We start from the raw sequence: 22,562 nt of genomic DNA on the forward strand, positions 1-22,562 counted from the left end.
GCAAGAATAAATTTTTAAAATACACACACATAAATATATGACATCATATTATGTCCATAAATGTAAGTACTTATAAATGATCAATCAAAAACAGTATTTTTTTAAAAGGTAACACTGAAGGAATTGGGGATGTAGTTCAGTGGTAAAGTTGCTGCTAGCATGTATATGAGCCAGGTTCATATAACCCCAGCACAAAAAAATAAAAATCAATTCTAAAAAATTAAAAAAAATATATGGAATATTATAAACTAATTTTTCAAATAAAGGAAAATCATATAATAGAAATAAATTTGAGGGAAAAGCTATAAAGTATGGCATAAGGTCAGTTTCTCCTCCTTTAAAGAAAAAACACATATTCCTTAAATAAACACATCCTACAGGATCAATATAGAAATTAAAATAATAGTTGTAAGCTAATCGTAGATTGAAAGAAATTGTTAAACACTTTATCTTTTTTTTTGACTTCCTGGGAAAATGATCAGATCATAATAAATGCTAATGCTTTTTTGTTTAATCATTTTGTTCACAGGTAAACAGTTTTTGAATGCATGTTTTAGTTTTAGATCAGTAAAAAATATATACAAAAATGAGACTGTATGTATAATAAATTAAATATAAAAATAAAATAATGATATATGATTTCAGTTTGGCAATGATGAATCTCCAAGGATAAGCAATATTCACATTATTTATATTTATAGTTCTATATAGGTGACATTTTGTGTATTTTTTCTGAATTACAATTACCTCTAAAATGTATATTTAACTTTTTAAAAATAAAATTAATCTCACAAATTTTAAAGTAAGAAAAATGTTGACTTGTTTCTTTTAAAAGAAATAAGCAGAGAAATAAATTCTAATTTACAAAATCCATTAAAATTAAAATTTTTCCTCATAAAAGAAAACATATATATTCATTTTGGGCAAGTTTTCAAATTGAGATTCCTACTTTAATGGGCCAAGAAAAGGCTTCCAGACACAAGAAAGTAATGGACATTGACAAATTAACAATGATTATAGCAGCTCATTAAATTTAATGACAAAAAGAAAGCATATTAAGTATAAATTATCTGGGGGTAATTAATTCTGATAAAAAATTATATAGGCAAAATTATTTTACCTAAATTATTTAAATATGGAAATTAATTTGATTACATATGTTCTATACACAACGCCTGTGCATGCATGCACATGTACACACGGTTGTATAAAAAAATGCATCGTATTAAAAAGATATATTAAAAATTAGGCAACCAAATATAGCAGTATTGGGAGACAGCTTTAAGAGTAAAAATTTGGAACAGATTTCAAGTAATAGAAAAATTACTGCTGCTGTGGAAAGAAGTTCTAGCAACAGGTGCAAAAAAATAGGCACATGGGAAAGCAGCCATAAAACCTGACAGAATTCTGGGAATAAAATAATAATATTTAGAATTCATGCCATACATTTTTCCTTCAACCATTTTATACACATCAATTAAGTAATCATCAAAACACCCACACGAATATTTCTCTCATTATCACACCCCAAAATGATGAGTTGGTCCTTCTTGACTACATAGTACAAATCATACTGATTTTTTTTTCATTTTTCACACTAAACTTCTCTGCAATTTTCATCTTTTCATCTAAGACTAATTTAATCATTGTTTTTGGTATTTTCAACAGATTCTATTGTCCTAAACAAATCCAAAATTAGATTTATTTCTGATAGATTTCCTTTGAGAATGACATCAAGATTTATTAAAAGAATGACTACACAACATTTGTTGAAGCTCAAAATGAAATCTGATAGAGTATATTAAAGTTCAGAACAGCTTATGGACAAACAGAATATTAAAAATTTCTTGAGGTTCTTAAAAAAACACATGCTTAGGTAAATTTCTTGGGCTTACAGCATTATTGAAAAGCCATTTGTCAGGGTTTATAAATCATCAAATCCAATGCCTGTTGTAAAGTGCTCTGAAGTCTGTGATATTAGGTACCACACCATACTCTTATCCTTGACCTTCTAAGCAGGGTATAATCTAATTCATTCTTGTTGCTAAGAGCTATTTCTCTTTTATTACTGTTGCCTCCAAAATGACTGAGTTCCTCAAGAATCTATCTTTGGAAATGAGCCCTAGTTTGTATCCAGACTATATCACTCACTGAGTAAAGTATGGCTACTTCTCTGTGTTAATTGTTTCATCTGTATAAAAGAGACATAATGGTACCTACTTTATAAAGATTTTGTAAGAAATATGCAAAACTAATGTCAAATATATGTACTAAACCTGGTACATAATATACATCAACAAATGTTAGCAGTAATTATGACATTAATTTGTATTATTACTATTATCTTCCTTATAATACTATCTAATCTAATGGTTTCAATGATTTCTGTTTTGTGAAAAATCCTCAAAACTAAATCTTATTGACATAAGATCTGTAATTCTCATTTTCAACCACTTGCTGAGTATTTATTACAGCACCCAACTAACAGCATAAATTCAACACATTCCAAAATTATCACTACATGTTCTTTTTCTTCTAGATGTAACAGAGTTTCAAAATACAACTCATATTTTCTACTATTTTAAACCTATACCAACTTAAGCCATAACATAGACATTTACTGCAATATCACACTTACAATAAGGCCCAACTCAAATCAGGCATGGTGGCACAGACCTGAAATCCCAGCAACTAGGAAGAAATTCCAAGATCAGCCTTAGCAACTTAGTGAGACCATTTCTCAAATTAAAAAATAATATAGTGTGTAACCGATGTGATTCTGCAATCTGTATTTGGGATAATAAATGGGAGTTCATAACCCACTTGAATCTAATGTATGAAATATGATATGTCAAGAGCTTTGTAATGTTTTGAACAACCAATGAAAAATAAATTTAAAAAATACAGACGTGAAAGGTAAAAAAAAAAAGAGAGAACTGAAATCATCTCTTCCTGATGCCCATACCTATTCCCCACTGGAATAATGAATAATATTAAAATCTCCTAACTTTGAAAAAAATAATATAGATTGGAGATGTAGCTCAAGAATAAAGCACCCCTTGGTTCAATTCCCAATATCAAAAAATAATAATTAATTAATTAAGGTACAACTCATTTTAATCCAATTTGACAGCACATGGTTTGTCTTCTAATGTTTTTCCTTTTGTAACTTGTTATTTTCCTTTTGCTTAAATCAGAAACTAATACTTGTGATCTGTTATTACTTATTCTAACATCACTTTATACTCTCTTGTCCATATGGACATAAGTTCCTCCAATTTTCTCCCTACATGAAATGATTCAAAATTTTTTCTACTTTTCTTCACTCCAAAGATTCACTGTAAGTAGGTTAAACTGTCTAAGGCCTAGACACACCAGAATGTGAATTCCTTAAACAACAAAGTTGTCTTTCAGGATAAGCCTCCAGACCTTTCACTAATGATTCTTACAGTTTGGACATAAGCAAAAGCAGCCAACCAAGCGTGTTCAATGACATCACAAGTTCAAAATCGACCACCCCCGCAGTGAAAAAAAACAAACAACTCCCCAAGAAAACAAACATGCCACCTGTAAAGAGTTACACCAACCAATCTATAAGCACCTTTCTGTAAATGTCCATAGTACAAATGGATCGAAAAGGAAAATTAGAACCTACAGATCCTGGCCTCCATGCCTGCTGGCTGTGCAATAAAGCTTTCTCTCAGTTTGCAAAAATGTACTACCATAGTATTACTTCTATGCCCTCACTCAATAACATAGATGCATCTGACTATAACAATGTTTTCTGGAACTTATGTGTTATCACTTAACTACTTAACATATTTTGTTTCCTGAGTTATACTTAGTACATTATATTTCATTGTGTATATTTGGCTCTATTTTTAGGATAAGAGGGTACACTACATAGTAAATGGGAGGATGGATCTATTAGGATTGTAAGTCAATGAATTAAATGAACTATATCAATAAGTTCTATTGCATTCCTTAGTTTATTGAAGGGATGCATATTTTACTATTACTTTCATTTATTATTATGGCCATTACTGTAGTCTAGATCTTGAATGTCTCTCAAAGGCACCACATGTTAAAGGTTTGTTCTCTAGCCTGTGGCACTATTGGGAAATGGTGAAACTCTTAGGAGGTAGGGCACAGTGGAACATGGATTTTTAAGGTGACAATGGGACCCTGTCCCCTTCCTGTCTCTATTTTCTGGTCATCATGAGGTAAACAGGCTTCCTCTGTTGTATGCTTCCAACAAGATGTACTTGGGTTATCACAGCCTCAAGCTACAGAGCCAAGAGACCATTAACTAAAACCTCCAAAATGATGAGCCAAAACAAACCTTTCTTCTTGTTAAGCTGACTATCTCAGCTATTTTATTATAAAAATGGGAAACTGACTTACACAGCCATTTAGTACATTTTATATAAAAAGAATAGGAAAAAGGCAATGGCACATTACCATTACCATACTGTGCTACAAATGCCTACAGTATGTGATTATTGCAAAATCTCACATTTATTTCATATGTATATATTCTCTGCAGACTTAAGTACAGCAAATCCAATATACCAAAAAAGAATTTAAGTTAGTAGTATCATTTTTTAGTCAATGTCATACTAAGAATAAAATTGTCAGATCAGTATTTAATCAGGCCCTTATGTTTATAAAAGGCATCAAGGAAACCTGAACAGATGAACTTCTACTAAAAATTTAAACTTGAAATTTAAGCCATGTCATTAGTTTTAGATTCCTATTGCTTTGTACAAGCAATCTTAGATGTAGTATTATATAAAGTCCTGGAATTAAGAAAAATCATGTTATTTTTCTTTCTTGATCATTTCCCAATAATAGACCTATAAGTTAGAATCATCTTTCATGAAATGAGGATTTATAGTTCAGAAATAAAGACTAGATATCATCTCTCTCTCTCTCTCTCTCTCTCTCTCTCTCTCTCTCTCTCTCTCTCTCTCTCACACACACACACACATACATACACACACACTCACACACACACACCACATTTTACACAAACAAAGTATTTGCTTTGCTGGTTTTTAATGACAAAGACATCTTCTGCTTAATTGTGTTTTCAAGGCTACTATCTTCTGGGTGGAGTTATCAGATTTGTTGGCTAAAGTGACTGGAGTAGAACATGATTGACTATACTATCTTTTATAGTTTTCAGTAGATAAACATATATTTATTTACAGTTCAAGGAGAGAAATATATTTGTAGACAAATTTGAGAGCTAATAAAATTTTTTTATTTTGCATCATTTAAGGAAACGATCTTGTATAGCTATATCTGGTTGTCTTATTTCCTCCCCCTTCTCTGGAAATAAAGCACTGATAATTTTTAATTTTCATAATAAAAGTAAAAGTGATTTAAAACATCTACAAGGTGAATACATAAATGTTTATGGGCAAAGAGATATATCTATTTGAAAAGGTCATTTTTAAAGGCTTCAAAGAGTCTATTGTGATAAAGATCCACAGTCAAGAAAAACTACATTATTTTGAATTTAAGTTATACTTTCTTAATACATTAAGATCTGTTAATGTTGAAATCTCAAAAACATGGAAGGCATTTATTATAGGAATAGAAAGATGAAATTCTAACCATTCTAACACTTCTAAAGATACAAAACATTCCCAACTTATATATACCTTAATAGGAATTATAGATCCCCATCATTTCCTTCTTTCCCAAATGGGTACCTTTCTATAAAGTACAATAAATAAATGAGAGTTCCTCTCAGATCCTTTATTTCCATTCTAAGATATACTGTAGATTCTAACAATTATTAACACATTAGATAAATGTAGGAGCATGTAAATTTTTCTAAGCAGAATCTTAGAGAGAAAACTACATAGTCTTCCAACTTCAGGAATACTAGAGTTTGTAAGAAGTCACATTTATTACACAAAAGAAGATCATGCTATTAATTACTGTGCTTACTCTCCAATGGCACATAAATGAATTTACATAGATAATAAATCTACTTCTTAATATAATCCTTATAAGATTTTTAGTAAAAACCTTAAAAATAACAATTGCTAATACTAGCTACTTACTATCTATTAAAGGCTTACTAAGAATCAAGCATTGTCTTAAGAACATTACTAAATACATAATCTCAATACAGTCCAATGGGTGTTATTATCCTCATTAAACTTAAGGAAATTGAGGCACAAAAAGAAGTCAGGGTTTGAACTCAGTGAGTCTTTATTCAAGTCCTAAACTTTAATAATAACTCTTTTCTACACTGGTCTTTCTTCTTGGACTTCACTCAAATCTGCAGATTCTACATGCAATATGGTCTTCCCCTCTCCCCTCACTTGCATTCCTGTAAAGAAGATCCATGGGCTGTTAAGTCAAGCAGAGCACTCCAGAAATCAGGCAAAGGAGAGGAAGACAAGACAGAAAATTCTAATAAAGTTAAAAGTTAAAAGTAAATAAAAGAAGGATAAAGTACTCAGACTGTGTACTAATAAGATACATGTTCTTGGACAGATCAAGAATTGGCTATAAAGGTAACTTCATTAGAATAAAGGTAGCATGTCTTAAAGGTGCTTACTCTGCACTAAACAGAGCAACACATTTAGATTAATATAGCATTAAAACTATAACATTTATGGTTGGAAGACATTTAAATCTTCTAGTCTAATCTCTTCTCTCTTCCTCTTCCAAAAGAAGAGGATGAAACAGAAAACATACATGAATTGGGTTTTTGTTTTGTTTTGTTTTGTTTTTTAAGTTTCTAAAAAGGAAGTGGCAAAACCCATTAATGAACCAATGTTGTATTCTTCTTGGAGAGCAAAACATTCTACAAATACTTACTAATGGGAAATTATTGAATACAGTAAAGTCCTGAGACAAAAAAAAAAACCTCAACAAAATAAAGGACTTAAAGGGGAAAAACTGGTATGTCCTATAAAATGATATATCAATGTTGCTGACAATTCAAGATCCACCTTACCATTAGTTACCATGCTTTCTTAATTCTGTTTTCCCTGTGTTCTCAATTCTGATCTCATGAGAATAAATGCTATTAGGAGGCACAACATATATTTTTTATAGGTTCTTAATTCTCAGTAACTATAATATGGTTCTGCTTCCCAAAGGACTAGATAAAACTGGTCCAGTTTCGTCTCACAAATTCACTAGCAACCCACAAATTGACTTAAGTCATATACTAAAATCATTTCATGTTGAAACTGACACAAATTCAAATGCACAACTCAGGCAGTGAGATTCCTTTGAGAGATACAAGGAGAACTGAGAGAAATAGAGACTGCTGTTAAACAAAAAATGTAGGACACCACTATTTTGTTCTAAACTCAGCACTGGGCCCCAACAGGCCAGATTAAAAAAAATCAAAATGCAGTCACCATTGTTAATGTTCCATGACACCAAACCAAAACAAAGTTGTTATCCAACTTTCTGAGAACTCAAGAGCATGAAAGCCACATTTCCCAGACAAACATTCAAGTATGACAAGGAAGTTCCCACTACTTTAATTCCTTTTATCCTTTCATCTTTACAAAAAGTAATATAATCTGAAGTTAATCAATCAGTTGTTTTTCTATTTTCTGTCTCCTGTCTGTACAATAGGAAGAAAGTAACTTTGAAATGACCAATCTCTTTTCTGTTTTCTTCAATATTTCTCTGTCTATAAAACCAACCTCTTCTGGTCAGCCCATTTGAACACCTGTTATATTTTATGGAAAGAAGTGTTACCTGATTCTAGAATGAAAAATAAAATCAATTAACATCTTTAAACTAAACTGATGTAACTCTGTCCTTTGACACTGCTATGTAAAAAAGATTTAATGGCATTTTTAGTATTATTATGCCCTAGAATTGATATTTTGCACTTACTGTTTCATAAACCAGCATAACACCCCATGAGATAGCTCTTATCCAATTTTATAACACTATTAAATCTTAACCAACTCATCCAAAGTAACATAGTACTAAGTCAGACTTCTGAATCAGAACCTGATCTATTCAAACATTTATTTACCATCAAAATCTATACACTTTTCACATACTTGTTCTATAACTTCTATAGGTCTATTCCATTCTGTTAAAATTAAATCTAGAATCAGAAAGGAATACGGAGCTTATTTAGACTTGTAGAAAATAACACTCAAAGATATAAAATATTTGCCTTAGATAACACAAATTAATGGCAGGACAGAAACTATGGATTGCTAATATTTACCTGGAACTTACAATTTATGAGGCATTATATTTTTGGGGGGGAAGGGGGATAGTGAAGATTGAACTGAGGGGCATTTGACCCCTGAGTCACATCCCCTGCTCTATTTAGTATTTTATTTTGAGACAGGGTCTCACTAAGTTATTGAACGCCTTGTTTTTACTGAGGTTGGCTTTGAACATGCAATCCTCCTTGCCTCAGCCTCCCAAGTGGCTGGGATTACAGGCATGCACCACCTACACAGCTGAGAGAGGTATTATTATAATCCACCATATTGCAAAAGAGAAAACTGAAACAAAAGGAATCAGAACAGCTTTTCCAAGATCATCAAGCAACAATTAAGACAAAGAGGTCCTCAAGCAATCTGATTCCACAGTCTGTATTCTTAACTACTGTAGTAAATCTGCCTTTCAGTTACAAATTAGATTCATAATTCTTTTTCCAACTCATGTGAAATTAAGGTAAATTTTGTAGTTACAAGTTACACATGAAAAAATGACAGAAACATGAGATAAAAAGTGTTTAAAACTCAAACGGCTCCATTCTTGAAATTGATATAGATATTTACATTAAAATTCAAATTAGCCAATTGATGGAGATTAACAGAGGCTCAAATTTTAAACCAGAACTATATTCAGCACTATTCATTTCTGTACGTAGTTCGTGCTTCCAATTCTACCACATGGATATTTGTAAAATGAGTCTAACAATTAGAGTTTCTATCCAGAATCCTTCTAAATTGGGTCCTTAATTGTTTCTGTTTCATGAGTCAGTGAGTGTAATATTTTATCTGTTGGATTTTCTTAATGCCAATTCCATCATGTTCTGAGTACAATCTTTTGCCCACTCAGTAGACTGGGTCACAAAGACAAAACTTTGGGATTACAGTAAAATAAAGTTTTCTAGGTTTTTTTTTTTTTGTTGTTGTTGTTGTTAAAGAGCAACTACCAGATTAATCTTTTCAGGGGCTTGTCTACCTATGTATCTCAGTGTGCTGTCTTCCCTCCTCATTTAAACAATACTGAGTAACTGTGTAAATCACACATTAGAAATTTTGTTTGCAAAATTATTTTCCAAAATAAAAAACAGTAAAAAAAATTCTTCCCAAAGACTGAATTTTAAAAAAGAATATTTTACAACATTTTCCCCTCTTGTTCCCTTTCTGTCAACCTATAAAAAGAATAAAAAGAATATTTAGTGACTACCATATGGCTATCACCAAATACATAAAGAATCCTTTCATCGAAATTAGCCTGATAGAAAAAAAATCCCCACTTTCTTCTTTCCATCCATTTGGACAAGAGAAATGAATTCAAAGGAATTCAAAGAAAGACAATTGTAGAGATCAGCTTAGACACAGTGCTTATGAGATTATAGTATGGTGCAGCAGAAAGTAAGCACACATAGGCTTTGAAGCTATCTAACACTAATGCTATCACTTTTCAACAACTCATTTCACTTCTCTAAACCTCAGCTCACTTGTCTAAAATGTACACAAAGTTATTGGTATTGCCAATGCAATAGAAGGACTTGGGGAATGAAAGCAGAAATACAAGATCCACTAACCAATATTATATAGTGTGAATAAACTAGACAGGTGTTGGGGGCTGACCTTCTCTCTTTCAAATGTAAATAACTAAACCTGATTACTGAAATCTGAAGGGAAAGGGTAGGACCAATAATAATAGCAAGGGTAAAATTTAGAAATAAGAGATTCCTTTTTAGAGAAAAACTCATGCAATATAAGCCTTTAGGAACAGTCTGAAGCTTACATGAAATTCTAAAAGTTGTTAAGACAAATAGAAATTTACAAGATACAGAAGAAGGGGCAGAAAGGAGAAGTTATTAAATGCCAAATTTGCTAAATGCTAGAAAATATAGGGCAAGTACAACTCCTCAATGATTTTAGAAAGCAAACAGGCAAGTGAATAGATGGTTACAAAATGTGTGATAACACCATATACAGTGTAACAAATGCCATCGGGGAAGTGAAACAGATAGAAGCAAGTACAAAGAAAGGAGACCTGCAAAAAGCAAAAATTAGATGTCATTTCAAAATAACTTTCTTCCTTTTGTGGAGACACAGAGACAGAACAATAGAAAAACAACTCATTGATTAACATCAGATTACATTACTCTTTGTAAGGATTAAAGGATATAAGGAATTAAAGCAATGGGAACTTCCTTGTCATGCCTGATGGCCTGTTTGGGCAATGTGGTTCTCATGCACTTGAGTTCTCAGAAAATTAGATAACTTAGTTTTGGTTTGGTGATATCACCCTTGAATGTTAACAAGGGTGACTGCATTTTGATTTTTTAATCTGGTCTGTTGGGGCCCAGTGCTGAGCTTAGAACAAAACAGCAGAGTAGAAGATGTATTGAAAGCAAATGACCAATTAAAATGTTCAGATAATCATGGAGAGATGAAAAGGTATTGATGCAACATAATGCAAGAGGGTGAGATATTAAGCAATCAAGAATGCCAACAGGGTTTTGAATCCAAGTACCAACCAAAATAAATGAATTATAAAGCACAACATTTAGAACTATAAGTTTGCATTTAATCTAGGTCCACATACTTGTTTTGAACATCAGGTCCAAATATTTGTCCTATGAAAACAAACAATTCATTCTAATGAAAACCTTCATCCAGAAAAAGCACATCTCAAACTGGAAAATCTTTTATTACCTATTTTTTGATCATTATTCTTTTGTCTGAACAGATGGGAAAATTCTTCCTCTTAATCCAACTGAGGGCAGAAACTTCAAATGGGAAGAACTTCCTGGCATGGGTTTACAAAGAGTGCTTAAATCTATTCCAACAACATAGTGTGGGAGTATTTCAGTACAGGCTGGAACAGTTTCAGGTTCATCATTACCTCCTGAGACTACCTTTGATAAATAAAGCCTTATAGGAAAGTAAGTCTAAAATCTCAACTCTCTTGAATAGACAGCAACAATTCTCTTCTTTTTATAACATCCCAACCCTAAAGGGCAGGATTTCCTAATGGCTGATAACCAGCAGTGATACCAACATACCCCATCCCTTAGGATAAAATTATACAAATGTTAAGAGCTCTGTCTAGCTTTTATTCTCAAGAGAAGTATGTATATTGAGGAAGGATATTTCTCTTTTAAAAATCATTCCCACATCAAAGTTAGTATGTACATTCTTAAAAGTATCCTTCCTAACTCATTGTCCTCACCTTCTCCCTTTTGTTTTTCTTCTCACTACCTTCTTCCTCTCCATATACAAAATAAAATGTAAGCTAGCTTTTGTGTGTGCTTAAGGAACAGGTGATAGTAAGAAAGCATCAGTTCATTTACTTTGTTCTTTTCTCTCAATGTCTTAAACAAATCTACCTCAATGTGAAGGCCCAAGTAAAGAGGAATAATAAAAAAGAATACAGAAATAGACAATAATAGGAAAGAATAAAGAACCAATAACAAAAAAGAAATAGTACTGTACTAATGCAGTGAATTGGAAGGTATCTTAAAAATTTAGTCCCACCTCCTTGTTGGCAATAAAACATAAAGAATTACTGGAGGGAGATTGGAGGGGGACCTGCAGAGAGGGACTGATTAAATCTTTCAAATCTCATCTGACCAGGAGTTTAGGACTATGTGTCCCACAGCTGTACCCTGAATACTCTCAGATCTATAGTCTGTATATGCATGAAATCTGAAGAGGCTTAGTGGCCTTGGATGTGTCCAGTATAAATATTATCAAATATTAGTCAATTTCTTTTTCTAAATTCCTCAGTTGCCTCAATGAAGAAATGAGTGGTTTCCAACTGCAGAGCAATTCAGAGATGTTTTCTTGCCTTAGAATCTTCTATATTGACTCTCAATTTGAAAAAAATGCAAATGTATTTTAAATGAAATTTTTTTACCTTTATTTTATGTATTTATTTTTATATGGTACTAAAGATTGAACCCAGTGCCTCATACATGCTAGGCAAGCACTCTACCACTGAGCCACAACCCGAGCCCTTAAAGGGAATTTAAGCATTGTTTTGCCATGATGTTTTTGGGGATAAATCCTCCTTAGAGAGAAAATGGCTTTTCTATTAGAAGTAGATTAATCCTGAATGGTAATATTCCTGTTTGGTTTGGGAACTCCAACAGAAATAGTGCAATGAGATAAAAGAGATGGTCTCACTTTCATGTTCCCCTTAAGCCTCTATGAGACACCAAAATATGCAGGCCCTGACAAATATTTCTTTGGCATATTTCAAGATGTTTATCTGGAGAAACTAAAGACCTCTATAGACACAGGATTAACTCTGAAAGACTGCCCTTTTATAAAAGAAATTTATATCTATCTTTATTAGTAAACAGAATGTGCTATTCTAATACAGCCTTTTGGCTTAAAAAAGACCTCTTTAACAGGAAGAAGGTTGGTGGTACAACCCCAGGACCAAAGATGAGGAGACCACAAGTGGCCATTACCTGGAAGAGTTCCTCTGCATAACAACCCTTGCAGGTCATGCACCTCCTCCTTCCAAACTTCCCAGCTTGCGGCCATCTGCTTCAACCTGAAACCTATCACACTTATCTCTCTGTTTAGCTCTATATCAGACTGAGCTGTCTTGCTGGCTTTCTGTGGACCTCATACCAAATGTGTATGACTCCTGTGCTTAGGAACTTAATAAATTTATGGAAAATTTTCCCCATCAAACTACTGTGAGTTTATTTCATAAGTTCAACTACTGAATCTGTGGAAGTGAACAGGGGAAGTTCCTTTTACCCCTACACAATTGTCAACTACTCCTTGTCTAACCTTAAAGAATCACATATTTTAGATTCAGAATTATACTTTTTAATAATTACCTAATTCAAATTAAATTTTTTATCTATTAAGGCATCATAGAAGGGAAGGCAATCTGCAAAGTCAGAGTTGAACTACACCTCTAATCTCTTGATTTTCAGTTGAAGAAAGTATGAACTGGTATGATATGATTGATAGCACACCTGAGCTGGCTAGACTGTAGGAGATTTGGTGATTCTAAACCCAATTCTCATTCCTTCCACACACACATTGACAGAGTTCAACTATCCATCCACATTCCAGTACTTTTTGTTATGATATTTTGTTGTCTTGATATGCACTACGTACTATTTGCTAAACACTGTATGAACAATATATAATTTAATTTCATCAACAGAAAAATCTATGATATAGGTTCTTCAAAGTAGAAACAGGTAAAAAAAAATCAGAAAATAAACTAAAATCAAGGAGATATGTTGGTAATAATGCATCAAGCTACTTGAAATAATTCAACTTTTTATGCTAAAATTGAAGTATATTATTCCCTTTCTCAAAAGTCACAGTGTCTCTGCTTGAGAGTCAATTAGCTACACAATCTGTTACCAATCCACAATTCTAACCTCATTTCCCAAATCCTTTCATATACTATTTTGGTACTTTTTATATGCTATGATTGCAGTAAGTTATGAATTAGAGGCTTTTTCCTCGCTGAGATCACAGAGGCCTTAAAAACAGAATATTTAAGCACCATGATGTCCACAACAGTAGAACAAAACACAAACTCAACAATACTTGCAGACAAGATTGACCACCATATGCATAAATCATAACTACAAATGCTATATATAAAAAAGGAAGAAAATGAAAAGAGTAACAATAAAATCAGTGTACCTGAATCCTTTGATGACTTAAGAAACATGATGATCTATTGGCATGAAAAAGAAGGTGGGGAAAAAAAAATACTAGTTTAGGTTAGGCATAAAGTCAAAGACTTAGGCTGTCTTGTAAAAAAAAACAAAACAATAAAAAAAGGCAAAAGTGGGGCTCCAAAAGCAGCTTCATAAAATAAAAACCAAACAAAAAAACAAAAAGAAAAAGAAAAATAGCCATGAATGACTATCAGAGGATTAAATAAATAATCCTGACAACATACAGAACTGGGGAGTAAATTGTCTAGATTTTAGAGACAGGACACAGGGAAATACAGAAGAAGAAGAGTGTGGAGCCAGGGACTGGAGAAAGAACTAAGAAAAATTCCAGATAATGGAGAGTTGCTTCTCCTTACTGAGTCCTTGCAAATGAAAAATGTTACATCTTTAAAGCAATTAGTATAAAATATGGAAATAAGGCTTCTCTAACCTACTGACCTTTAGATGTCATAAAATGCCAGAAATAGATTTTTTTCCTCAGCAATTTATGCTTTGCCAAAAGTTTTCTACCTGTTCAGAATCCCTAATAAAACTCTAAACACCTAGTTAATATCTCAAATGTTGCTATTTTGCTAGCAAATGAGGGAAAACTATAAGAAATTATAGGCAAGAAAAAATTAAAGGCAAATAAGGAATTAATAATGTGATTGAAGCCAATCTATGAACAAAAAAAATGATTACTCAATTAAATTTAAATAAAAGGTGGGCAAGAGACTGGAAAAAAAAACTGTTGACTTTCAAAAAGGTTAACTGCTAACTTATGATACTTACTTTTATGCAAGAGAGTGTGCAACCCACTACTTCCCAAAGTTACACAGGTAGATCATTAAGTTCTGTGTATGCATTCACAATGTCCTTTGGAAAACTGATTAAGAAAGAGGGAGGATTAGGGAACTTCATGATCAAATATATTTATACAATAAATGGTTAAACAAAATTAAAAATATTTGGATTTTTTGGTAGAATTCTTACAAGCAGGTGGATCTAAGAATTACTATGAGAAAGATTATGTTTGTTTGTATGAAGTGCTGGAAGCCTGTAAGGCAAGCACTGTACCACTGGGCTATATATAGCTCCAGTTCTTATATTGTGTTTCTAAAATGTATTTCACCATGGAATTTTTTGTAATAATTTCATCAATACAAAATTCAGGGATTATAAATGAAAAACAAACAGGCAAATAGGTCAAATGGTTGCCTTTGTTCTTAATTTCTAAGACGTAAGAAAGACCATATTCTGTATTTCATCAAAGATTGTATACTTTATTTCATTAAATCTAAGTTGATACTGATTATAAGAAACAGCATTAATTTTATGTAACATGAAGAAAAAATGCTGCTAATTAAATTATAAGATGTATAATTTAATTAACTTAATTTCATTAATTCTAAAATGTATCTTAAATTTTAAATTAATAACTTCAAAAATAATATTTAAGAGGAATGACTGAAGATTTGTAATCCATTTATTGTCTTATTATATAACTATACCAAATACTCCTCCTTTATTTTCATCTGGCATAATGCTCATATCTGGAACTACATATCACCAGAAGTGTTGTCATAGATTACTAAAGGCATTTACTATACTGATGCTGTTGAAGACTTAAAGTAAGTTATTAAGTTATTGGACTTCAAGTTCTACATTTATTTGCTCATGGGTAAATAATTCTAATCTCACGGAGATAATGGGAGGATTCAGAGAAATAACATATAAAATTACTTGAAAGCTAGTAGGCATTTATTTGTGAGTTCTCTTCTTTTTCTTATTTTCCTCAGTAATTCACTATAGTATCATATCATCTTGCCAAAACACACATGTTTTCTTCAGCCAAAATACCCTCCTATTCTTGACTTCCTTTTGTTTAACCTTCTGTAAACATGAACACTTAACTCCTCTATGCCAAATGTTTTATGTAAATGAAATGCCTTCTTTCAGACAAATATAAGCCCAATGATGAAACAGATTCCTTTAAAAATGCCATTTTATATGAATTTATTAAGTTCAAATTAATGTAATGTAAAGGAATCTTAGCAAGCCATTTATGTTTGTTTTTATTAAATAAAATACATAATGCTTAGTTGGAGAGTGGGCTCTTATATGACAAATAAATATACCATTATTGTATGAAGTAGTTTCTGAGGAGCTTAAAAGACTTCTCTCACAGACTGATAAATTAGCAAGATAAAAAGAAAAGGAATTGTATTGAATGTTTCTTTAAGGCAGAAAAGGCATCAAACAAGGAAGAAATTAAATGCAAATGACAGAAGGTTCATAAAAGGGCTCTAAAAAATGAACATGGTAACCATAGATCTATTCAACAGATTTTTAAAAATTCATAAAGCTAAACAAAAACCTAAATATCAAAGAATAATTAAGCAAGTTGCCAAAAGACAAAATACTTTGGTGGGATGTCAATCAGTAACACTGAGCTGACAACTGCGCCTTAATTAATTTTGAAACTGTTTCCAATTAGTTAGTATAGAACACTAGAGGCTTCATGCTGCCTATGACTCAGAGCACTGACTCATCCACCAAAACTTTTCTTACACAAGAAATATCCAAGCACCCGCCAGGATACAAGATCAAAAGGAAAGAAGGTTCACCAACCTTCTTAGTTAAACCCCTGTGATAATTTTAGATGACCGGAAGAATATGGAACAACTTTCCAAAAAGCTTTCACAGTTAGAAATAGCTTAAAAAGTTTAATTTGTTAACAACACAATGAAAATATATTATCTTAAAATCAGTTTTGCAAATACATCTCTAAAAAATGCTAGTTGTCTTCTAAATTATTAGAGGATATAAAAAAATATAACCAACATTAAACAGTTCAATTAACCTCACCTTAGTCATCATATTTTAATATCTCATATTACCGGAGTCTTTAAAATAGGAGTGGAAACAAAATTTACACATGAACAGATACCTAAAATTGTCATATACATTTATCCCATAGGAATTTTCATATATTTCTTTGAGATTAGTTTATCCTTATCATGACTATCTTTTCTAGGATTAATCTGAATGATTAAAATGGTTCCTCAAATAAAACTACAAAACATAACAAGAAAAAGAGGACAATAATTAGCTTTCCTTGCTTTTATTATGACATTTACCTCTAATTCTATTTATTAAATCAAAGACTTATAATATAAGCAATTATTTTAAAAATCATTTTGAAATGCTTAGGGGTTGAAAAAATAGGTAGAGGACCAGAATAGAGTAATGAAAGATCACTCTCCGAAAGGAAAACAAAAAAGACCCTGTATTCAGAACATGGAATATATAAAGACAGGATACTCCACATGTTACAGTCAGTCAGAAGATCCATGAGATAACTCAAGGTAAGCACCAAATCAGTTTCCAAACAAATTACCAATAAGAAATCTATTATGTACAGATGTTTATAATGTAATTGTTAATATTCTGGTTTAAAAAAAAAACCTCAGGTCACTTACAAAAATAAGTAAAAAGAGTGAAAAAAGATGTGAAGGGAATGAAGATGGCAATAAAGAAAGGAAGAATTTCCAAAGTACAATTAAAATCAGTAGTATGACTATTATTCAAAATATAAGACACAAAATTCTTATGTCTTTACATAAAAGCAGTCCACAAATTTACCTGTTTCCTGAAAGTCACTGAAAAACGAGAAATAGGAGCAGTTTCATCATTTACCGCATTCATAAAAATTTAAGGGCTGGGGATATGGCTCAAGCAGTAACGTGCTCGCCTGGCATGTGCAGGGTGCTGGGTTCGATTCTCAGCACCACATAAAAATAAAATAAAGATGTTATGTCTGCCAAAAACTGAAAAATAAATATTAAAAATTCTTTCTCTCTCTTTAAAAAAAATTAAATATATAAAAATTAAATGTATAAAAACGTAAACTTAAAAAGATTAACAAACTCTTATCAGGCTTGGTGGACATGGATTCTAGGACGGCAGTCATGTGCTACTGCAATCCAAAGGTCTCATGGTATGGTTAATTTTAACCTTTAATCACTTCAACTTAGTTTCTTACAGACTTACTAATGCCATTAGAGTAATATATAACTTGGAGAATGCCTTTTTCCTGCTTAGAATAGTTCTTTTTCTTTTTATTCTGATACTAGGGATTGAATCTGGGAGCACTCTACTACTAAGTTGCATCCAAGCCCTTTTAATTTTTATTCTTTATAATCTTGAGACGGGGTCTTACTAAATTGCCCAGGCCTGCCTTGAATTTGTGATCCTCCTCCTTCAGCCTCCCAAGTGGCAGGGATTATAGGCATGTGCTACCATTCCTGACTATTTACTATAGTTCTCACTTAGCATATATAATTAGTGACTGATGACCCATCAACTGTAACAACTTGTTTGCTATAATCTATCCTTGTCCTTTTGGGGGGAGGTGGGGAGTAGAATGCTAAAGCTTGAACCCAGAACCTTGTGCTAACGTTTTTGTTTTTGTTTTGTTTTGTTTTAATCTATAAAACAAGACTCGCCTCAGATATAATTTTGAGAGCACTTATTTTAGAATTTGTATTTTTCCCTGGGAAGCAATCTTCATGTTGGCTAGAATAAATTTTTCATTGTCACACTCAATGTGCCTCAATTTGCTTTTTAGGTTGATATGTACAAATTCTCGTGGTACAAAATACACTTTTTTACTAATACACCTTGAAAAACAACTCTTATCAGTCCTCATAAAGAAATCACAGTAAACTATATTCTCCTCCTCCATTCCTACAGTAAACACAATAATGAGTTTGTAAGTTGCATAGTTTTAATATCCCTCACTATAAGCTCTAGAATATTAGAAAAGCACAATTCAGTAAAACCAATTCTAGAAGTGTGACATAGATATGTTCCAAACATGTCCCAGTCTTCATAAATTTTATTTTCCCCAAACATTTTATAAGTATAAGTTGGCAGAGAGCTCAAAGTCATAATCTAAGACAAGAACCTATTATGTTATTTACTGAAGAGCAGGTCTATATACTTTGACAGTAAGCTAAGTAGGAAATGTTGACATACACATGTGAAACTTAATGAGTCTAACGAGAATACCTGACTGAATTAATTAAACAAGTGCTTAATGAGTCCCATTACATAAAAGATAAAGTAATAGTTACTGAGGATATAATGGTGAACTTGTCTCTCATTCTCCCAGTGGTTAGACTATTGGGCATCACATGAAATTAAGTAAATAAGTATAGTAACAATAAGGATGATAAGAGGCTATCAGTTCCTGCTGGAGAAGAACCTAAACTGGAAATGAAATGTTGGGAAGGCTTTCCAAAGAGTCAGACTGAGCCAAAAACAGGACTTAACTCAGAAGTTTCAGTCAGAAGTCAATAGATCTTAATCAATCATCCCTAGGCTCATCTTCCTTAACCACGTTATTAAATAATGAAGCTATTCAAGAATCAAGACACCATTTCATATACTCAGTGAAAAGGCAAAATTCACCTAGGCTCTTGGCTTCAATTTTCACTTATTTGCTGATAATTCAGTTACATGACAAAAATCATTCATGTGCCACTTTCCCACAAGTGTTCCTTGACAAGTGTATCCCTAAACCATCAAAAGAACATCCAGGTTTGTGCTGCCAAGTTTGTTTCCTTACCCTCCACTGCAAGGAAACCCTAGTGTTGTCAAAACAGGAACAACCACATGAATTTAAATAATAAAGGGGAGGGAGCAAAAAATGAAAACTGAACAAGAAACAAAAGTTAGCATGGTAGTATGGATAGGAATAAAGAGATAATTTCTTCAGGAGTTTGGGGAAAATTAAGATGAAAAAACAGTGGCGTTTGAATCAAATGTATGAAATATGATATGTCAAGAGCTTTGTAATGTTTTGAAAAAAAAAGAGAAACTCTGGGGCAGCTCTTAAGGAGGATAGTGTTTTCATCCACTTCTTCCCTAACTCAAAAATATCTTCTAGCAGCTCAAGGCTGCCTCATGCTCTCTTGCAAGCCTGCCATTAGCAGTGTAGTCATTAGGAGGTTAGAATCCATGTGGATTGTAGTTTTGCATTTGTTTATTATAGTGTGGTTGAGCTGGAGAGAAGGACTATACAACAAAAATTTTTGCAACATTTACAAAAAGAAAAAACAGTGGCATTTGATGAAGACAGAGATTGAAAAGGGGAATAAGAGCAACATCAGAAAGTACTACTGGGAATTAAAATTTACTTTCCTGTTTTTTGAGAAATATATAAAGGACTTCCATTATTTGGGACTAATAATTGTTTTAATGGACTCTATTGTTTTGACCAAAGACTCCTCAAGAACTGTATCACATGGGTTATGGCAAACTTGTCTAATTCTCAGACCTAAATTACATATCTAGCTAGTACTCAAAAGTCCATCTTGGCTATGTGAAACATATCTAAAAACAAGCCAAATACAAAATATGAGATCTTCTGAGGGAAAAATAAAAGGTCCTCATTTATCTAACAACAAGACCCAAACACCTACATACCTCTAACAGTTCTACATGTCCTTTACCTAATTCCTTATCAAATTCTGTTTAATCTACATCCAAAACCAAACTGTTACTCCATTCCAAACTCTCACCTTTTCAATAAACACAACTGCTTTCTAACTGATCTCTTTATTTTTTTTTCACTCTTACACAATCCACTCCCAGCCCTCAATTTCTAAATCTGGTCTCCACAAAGCAATCTGAATGTTCCTTACAAGATACCTATGTATGAAGCATGCCTGTAATCCCAGTGACTCAGGAGGCTGAGGCAGGAGAATTACAAGTTTGAAGCCTGCCTCAGAAACTTAGTGAACCCTGGTTTCAAAGTAAAAAAAAAAATACAAAGAACTAGGAACAGAGTTCAGTGGTAGAGCATTTCTGGGTCCAAACCCCAGTACCACCAAAATTCAAAAAAATTAAATAATAAAAAAATCTATCTAGTTATCCCATATATTTTGCTCAAATTTTTCAATGATTCCTCATGGCTTTTAAATACTTAATACAGCTTCAGGCTTAGCATTTTCTGATCTCTTTCCTTCTCTTCTTTGCTGTCTAAACTTAGCCATACTAATCTTCCAATTTCTCAAAAGTGCTCTTCTTTTACCACACATCAGGGCCATGTCACAGGCTGTTTCTGTTGGCATATTCTTTCCTATTATTTTTTGTTTGTTTCTTTCTTTCTTTGTTGTGGAGGCTGTTGTTATTTTGTTGTAGGTGGGATTGAATATAGTGGCACTCTACCATTAAGGTACATCCCCAGGTCTTTTATTTATTTATTTTTGAGACAAGGTCTTGCTTAAATTGCTCAAACTGGTCTTGAACTTGCAATGCCTCAGCCTCCCTAGAAGCTGGGATCATAGGCCTGCACCACAACACTAGCTTCTTTTCTGTTCTTTGGATCTAAACTCACAAGTCTTTCTCAAATCCCCATACTAAATCCTAAGACTGTCAGTGGCTCTCATTACAGTGAAAACCTTTCCTCTATGGCATTCACAAAAGCTACAACTTTGCTTTAATTTTTGTGTACATTAGTCCTCTATGCTGCATAACAAATCATCCCAAAATTTAGAGCCTTAAAACCATGAACATTTATTATCTCAGTTTCTATGAACCAGAAATTCAGAAATTTTCAGCAGCCTAACTAGGTGATTCTGGCTTGGAGTCTCTCACAAAGTAGTAATCACAGTGTTCCCTAGCATTGCAATTCATGTAAAGACTTGTCGGGGGTTGAGGATCTGCCTCCAAGACAGCTCAATCTCCAAATGGCTCACCTACACACCTACGTAGTGCTGATTATTAAAGGGAGTCTTAGTTCTACATTAGGATGGTTTCCTATGGGCTGTTTAAGCATCCTAATAGCTTAAGCATCCTAATAGCATGGTAGCTAACCTTTGCAAAGCAAGCAATTCAGGGATAGCATGGAAGAACCCACAATTTCTTTTATGACTAAACTTCAGAAATCACACATCATCTTCTCCATTGTATTTTATTAGTTATACAGGTCAACCCAATTCAAAGTGTGAGGGAACTACATAAGTGGAGTATGAGTATCAGGAGATAAAGATTAATGAAAGCCATCTTGTAAACTGGCTACTGAAGTGTGTTAACAAATTTACTCTTTTTCTGAAATCTTCCCCAATAGATTAAACCCTAAGACCTATATTAAAAGTTGACTACAATAAGCCCAAAATTGCCTTGAAATCCTATACTTAATGATTCACAACTTCCATCCCCAAGACATTCTTTCCTGAAAGAAACAAACAAAACCCTTTAAAACATTCTGCAACCACCAGGTATCCTTCAACCACCATTTCTAGTCCAACTACTTCAACAGATATTTCAAAATCAATTTTTCTAAATATTCTAAAAAAGAAAAGATTATAAAACTACTGTACCCTCTAAGATCTTACCTTTTCTCTTTCAATTAGAAGACAATTAAACTACACCCAGAGTTAGAATTTTGTCCTTTCTAACATTTCTAAATGTCACCAATCAAAACTTTATTTAATAACACTTAGAAACTGTAATTAAATTCTTCATGCCTCATTATCCTAATAAGTCTGTGGACTTACAAATCTGGGAAAATAGTGAAAATTTTAAAAATACATCTCTTCAATCATAGGAAATTTTTATGAATAAACTTCAATTCAGTACTCTAAGT

At 32.6% G+C, this 22,562-nt stretch overlaps 1 protein-coding gene across 5 annotated transcripts in view; it reads right to left on the bottom strand.

Moving 5' to 3' along the window:
• The window catches only part of Mettl15 (methyltransferase 15, mitochondrial 12S rRNA N4-cytidine), a 225,760-nt gene that overhangs the window by 176,686 nt on the left and 26,512 nt on the right, over positions 1–22,562 (bottom strand). The window contains exon 1 of one of the 5 annotated variants that reach the window (XM_078046306.1): positions 17,552–17,863. The exons of the other annotated variants lie outside the window; for them this stretch is intronic. Within the exon in view, the coding sequence (XP_077902432.1) occupies positions 17,552–17,614 (63 nt within the window). The 5' untranslated portion in view covers positions 17,615–17,863. Of the gene's footprint in view, positions 1–17,551; positions 17,864–22,562 lie in introns of those variants that run through there. 5 annotated transcript variants of the gene reach the window in all.

The sequence above is a fragment of the Ictidomys tridecemlineatus genome, chromosome 4 (assembly GCF_052094955.1).
Source record: "Ictidomys tridecemlineatus isolate mIctTri1 chromosome 4, mIctTri1.hap1, whole genome shotgun sequence".
In the NCBI taxonomy this organism is placed as follows: Eukaryota; Metazoa; Chordata; class Mammalia; order Rodentia; family Sciuridae; genus Ictidomys; species Ictidomys tridecemlineatus.